Source organism: Rhinopithecus bieti, unplaced genomic scaffold (assembly GCF_001698545.2).
Source record: "Rhinopithecus bieti isolate Rb0 unplaced genomic scaffold, ASM169854v2 scaffold_16234, whole genome shotgun sequence".
In the NCBI taxonomy this organism is placed as follows: domain Eukaryota; kingdom Metazoa; phylum Chordata; class Mammalia; order Primates; family Cercopithecidae; genus Rhinopithecus; species Rhinopithecus bieti.
In genome coordinates, this window is record NW_016808946.1 from 1,793,009 (window position 1) to 1,797,863 (window position 4,855).

Consider the following 4,855-nt stretch of genomic DNA (forward strand, 5'->3'; position numbering starts at 1 on the left):
CGCCCCGGCTCTGATCAGGCTCCCCCCACCCCCACCCCTCACCGCCCTTCTCCCCGCCTCTGGTTCGGCCCCGCTCCCTCCCGGCCTCCAGCCCACCCTTCTGTCCCGCACGCGCCGCCGGCACCTGTTTCCGGGCGCGCCTCCAGTGGCCGGCGTACAAGATGGCGGCCCTGGCGGCCTGAAGAGGGGGGCCGCGGCTCGGCCGTGGGCTCTAACGCGGGGCTGGGGGTCGGAGACAGACTTCACCCAGGTGACAGGTAGTAGCGGCGGCGCCGCTGGACCTCTTCGGTGTAAGACCCGCTTGCTGCTGCCCCCGGACCTTGCCGCCACACCAGCCCTGTCCTGGGGCGGAACCGAAGGAAGGTCAGGCCGGGCTGCCCCGCCCCGTCCTTCCTCCTTCCCGGGCGGTCACTGTGCGTGGCTCACTTTTAGAGTTTACTACAGTCACGTGGAGCTTCCATGGCGGCCTCTCAGGTCCTGGGGGAGAAGATTAACATCCTGTCGGGAGACACTGTCAAGGCTGGGGACAGGGAACCGCTGGGGAACGACTGTCCCGAGCAAGATAGGCTCCCCCAGCGCTCCTGGAGGCAGAAGTGCGCCTCCTACGTGCTGGCCCTGAGGCCCTGGAGCTTCAGTGCCTCACTCACACCGGTGGCTCTGGGCAGTGCCCTTGCCTACAGATCCCACGGTGTCCTGGATCCCAGGCTCTTGGTGGGTTGTGCCGTGGCTGTCCTGGCTGTGCACGGGGCCGGTAATTTGGTCAACACTTACTATGACTTTTCCAAGGGCATTGACCACAAAAAGAGCGATGACAGGACACTCGTGGACCGAATCTTGGAGCCCCAGGATGTTGTCCGGTTCGGAGTCTTCCTCTACACGTTGGGTTGCGTCTGTGCCGCTTGCCTCTACTGCCTATCCCCTCTGAAACTGGAACACTTGGCTCTCATCTACTTTGGAGGCCTTTCTGGCTCCTTTCTCTACACAGGAGGTAAGACTTGGACTGTCCTGTACGCTGCAGGTCTTAGTGGCGTCCACTGGAAACCGTTGCTTTGTAGAGGAGTTATAGGGATGTCAAAGGTGCCTTTCTAAATTAGGCCACTTTAAGTCTATAATTGTGGGTCATGAGAATTTTTTGATTTGAGAAGATCCTGGTTTGACTTATGGACGTAGGGCATGACTCAAAATTTTATATGGACATTTATTTTATTTTTGTTTATTTATTTATTTTTATTTTTTGAGACGGAGTCTCGCTCTGTTGCCCAGGCTGGAGTGCAGTGGCGCGGTCTTGGCTCACTGCAAGCTCCGCCTCCCAGGTTCACGCCATTCTCCTGCCTCAGCCTCCCGAGTAGCGGGGACTATAGGCGCCCACCATCATGCCTGGCTAATTTTTTGTATTTTTAGTAGAGATAGGGTTTCACCATGTTAGCCAAGATGGTCTCGATCTCCTGACCTCGTGATCTGCCCACCTCGGCCTCCCAAAGTGCTGGGATTACAGGCATGAGCCACCGTGCCTGGCTTCACTCATACTTTATAATACCACAGTTTCAAATATTAGTAGAATTAAATTTGAAGAGTTCAAAATGATACACGTAATTACTTCTAGCTACTTTGCTAAGTGACTTCTTGCAAGAGGCTGATTAAGGTAGTGATGAGCAGGTGGGTAAGTCCTATATATTGAGTACCTATTATGTACCAGGCACTGTTCTGTGTGATCACAGCAGTCACAGATCCCTGCCCTCGTGAAACTTATATATTGTCGTGAGAAGAGACAGAAAGTAAAACTAGAAAATTATACTTAGGGTGACCAACATCCTGGTTTGCTCAGAACTAAGGCAACAGGACTAAGTGGAATGTGCAACTTCTGGTGCTAAAACCAGGAAAGTTCCTGATAAGTCAGGTTGAATTGATCACCCTGATTATAGTATATGAAAGAAGATAAGTACTATGGGGAAAAAAAGTAGAGCAAAGAAGGGGACACAGATTACTATTTTAAGTAGTTTAATCAGGGTAGGCTTCATCAAAAAGGTAACATTTGGCTGAGTGCAGCAGCTCATGCCTGTATCCCAGCCCTTGGGGAGGCTGAAGTGAGAGGGTCACTTGAGGCCAGGAGTTGAAGACCACCTTGGGCAACGTAGACCCCTGTCTCTATAAAATATAAAATAAAAAATATTAGCTGGGCATGGTGGTGCTTGCCTATGGTCCCAGCTATTTTGAGGCTGAGGTGGGAGTATCGCTTGGGCCCAGGAGGTCAAGGATGCAGTGAGCCCTGATCACACCACTGCACTCCAGCCTGGGCGACAGAGTGAGACTGTGCCTCAGAAAGGTAGTATCTGAGTTGAGTTAGATTGAAGGAGGTAAGAGATGAGGGAGTTGGCCAAGCAGATATCTGAGAGAGGAGTGTTTCAGGAAAAGGGACAGCAAGTGCCATAGGCCTTAAGGCAGGAACGTGTCCAAAGAGCTTGTGGAGCAGCAAGGAGTCCAGTGTGTGAATGAAGGAGAGAGTAAAAGGAAGTAAAGTAAGAGAAGTACGTTTGGGGAGGGTAAGGAGGCACACGGATTATATAGACCTTGTAGGCCACTGATCTTGGCTCTGGAATGGAGGAGCCACTGCAGGACTTTGAGCAAGGGAGTGATGTGATATAATGTTTTCAAAGAATTGCTCTGGGTAAGGTATTGAGAATGTATCAAGGATAGTGGGGCAAGTGTAGAGGCAGGAAGACCAAGTAAGTAGGAGGCTCTTGAGTAATCCAGGCAAGCGATGTTTGGTGGCTTGGATCTAGCGGGTGGTAGTGGAAGAGGTAAGTAGCCAGATTCTAAATATGCTTTGAAGGTCGACAGGGTTTGCTGATGGATTGGATGTGAGGTAAAGAGAAACAGAGGAATTAAGTGTAACTCAAAGGTTTTTTTTTTTTATGACACATTCCATATTTTATTTACATTTTAGGACTAACTTTGGGCTGGGCGCTGTGCCTCACGCCTGTAATCTCAGTACTTTGGGAGGCCAAGGCAGGTGGATCACTTGAGATCAGGAGTTCCAGACCAGCCTGGCCAACATGGTGAAACCTCGTCTCTACTAACAATACACGGAGGATTGCTTGAGCCTGGTAGGCAGAGGTTGCAGTGAGCTGAGATCACGCCACTGCATTCCAGCCTGGGCAAAAGAGCAAGACTCCATCTCAAAAAAAAAAAGACCAACTTTAATTTCAACATTATATATCCATATACCTATCCCTTTTTTGTTGATGTCACTTAACCTTAAGTGCGTAGTTTGTTTAAAAAAGAGACTGTAAGCAAATATTTACCATGTCTGATACATGTAACACACATGAACAGCTTTTAACGGAAATTCATCAACTCCCCCCCAATATTTTTTATTATAATACAGGTATCAAAACAATCCTGAACATATTTTTCATACTTCTAGTAGTCAGCACCCACACCACTTCAAAAATTAATACATTTGTGCTGGGTGTGGTAGCTTTTACCTATAATCCCAGCACTTTGGGAGGCCGAGGCAGGCGGATCACCTGAGCTCAGGAGTTCGAGACCAGCCTGGCCAACATGGTGAAACCCTACCTCTACTAAAAATACAAAAATAAACCGGGCATGGTGGTACATGCCTGTAGTCCAGCTACTTGGGAGGCTGAGGCAGGAGAATCACTTGAACCTGGGAGGTTGTGGTGAGCTGAGATTTCATCACTGCACTCCAGCCTGGGCAACAGAGCGAGACTCCATCTCAAAAAACAAAACAAAACAAAACAAAACAAAAAAGCAAAAAACACATTTGTGACGGTGTTCATTGTACCTGCTACTTTTTTTATTTTATTTTATTTTATTTATTGAGACAAAGTCTTGATCTGTTGCCCAGGCTGGGGTATGGTGGTGCGATCTTGGCTCACCACAACCTCCGCTTCCCAGGTTCAAGTGATTCTCCTGCCTCAGCCTCCTGAATAGCTGGGATTACAGGTGCCCGCCTGGCTAATTTTTGTGTTTTTAGTAGAGACGTGGTTTCGCCATGTTGGCCAGGTTGGTCTCTAACTCCTTACCTCAAGTGATCCACCGTCCTTGGCCTCCCAAAGTGCTGGGATTACAGGCGTGAGCCACCATGCCTGGCAAATACCTGCTACTTTTTAAACAATTTCAACTGCAGCTCTCTTTCACTAAGTAAGATAGATAAAGCATACCATTTCTGTTTTCTTTTTTCTCGAGACGGATTTTTGCTCTTGTTGCCCAGGCTGCAGTGCAGTGGCACAATCTCGGCTCACTGCCACCTCCCCCTCCCGGGTTCAAGCATTTCTCCTGCCTCAGCCTCACAAGTAGCTGGGATTACAGGCATGGGCCACCATGCCCTACTAATTTTGTATTTTTAGTAGAGACAGGGTTTTTCCATGTTGGTCAGGCTGGTCTTGAACTCCTGACCTCAGATGATCCGTCCCACCTTGGCCTCCCAAAGTGCTGGCATTACAGGTGTGAGCCACCTCGCCCAGGCTCTGTTTTCTTTTTTCTTTCCTTTTTAGTTTGAGATGGGGGTCTTACTCTGTCACACAGGCTACAGTGCAGTGGTGTGATCTCAGCTTACTGCAACTTCTGCCTCCCGGGATCAAGCGATTCTCCTGCCTCAGTCTCCTGAGTAGCTGGGACTACAGGTGCGTGCTACCACGCCTGGTTAATTTTTGTATTTTTTGTATGGACGGACTTTTACCATGTTGGCCAGTCTGGTCTAGAACTCCTGGCCTCAAGTGATCTGCTCCCCTGAGCCTCCCAGAGTGCTGGGATTACAGACATGAGCCACTGTGCTCAGCCCTGCTTTCTTTATTGAGATTTTTTTTTTTTTTTTTTTTTTTTTTTTTTTTTT

At 49.0% G+C, this 4,855-nt stretch overlaps 1 protein-coding gene across 1 annotated transcript in view; it reads left to right on the forward strand.

Moving 5' to 3' along the window:
• Positions 1-19: 19 nt before the first annotated feature.
• Positions 20-4,855, forward strand: part of UBIAD1 (UbiA prenyltransferase domain containing 1) — a 16,887-nt gene continuing 12,051 nt past the window's right edge. Inside the window, exon 1 of the mRNA XM_017887991.1 lies at positions 20-988. Within this exon, the coding sequence (XP_017743480.1) occupies positions 460-988 (529 nt within the window). The 5' untranslated portion in view covers positions 20-459. The remainder of the gene's footprint in view (positions 989-4,855) is intronic.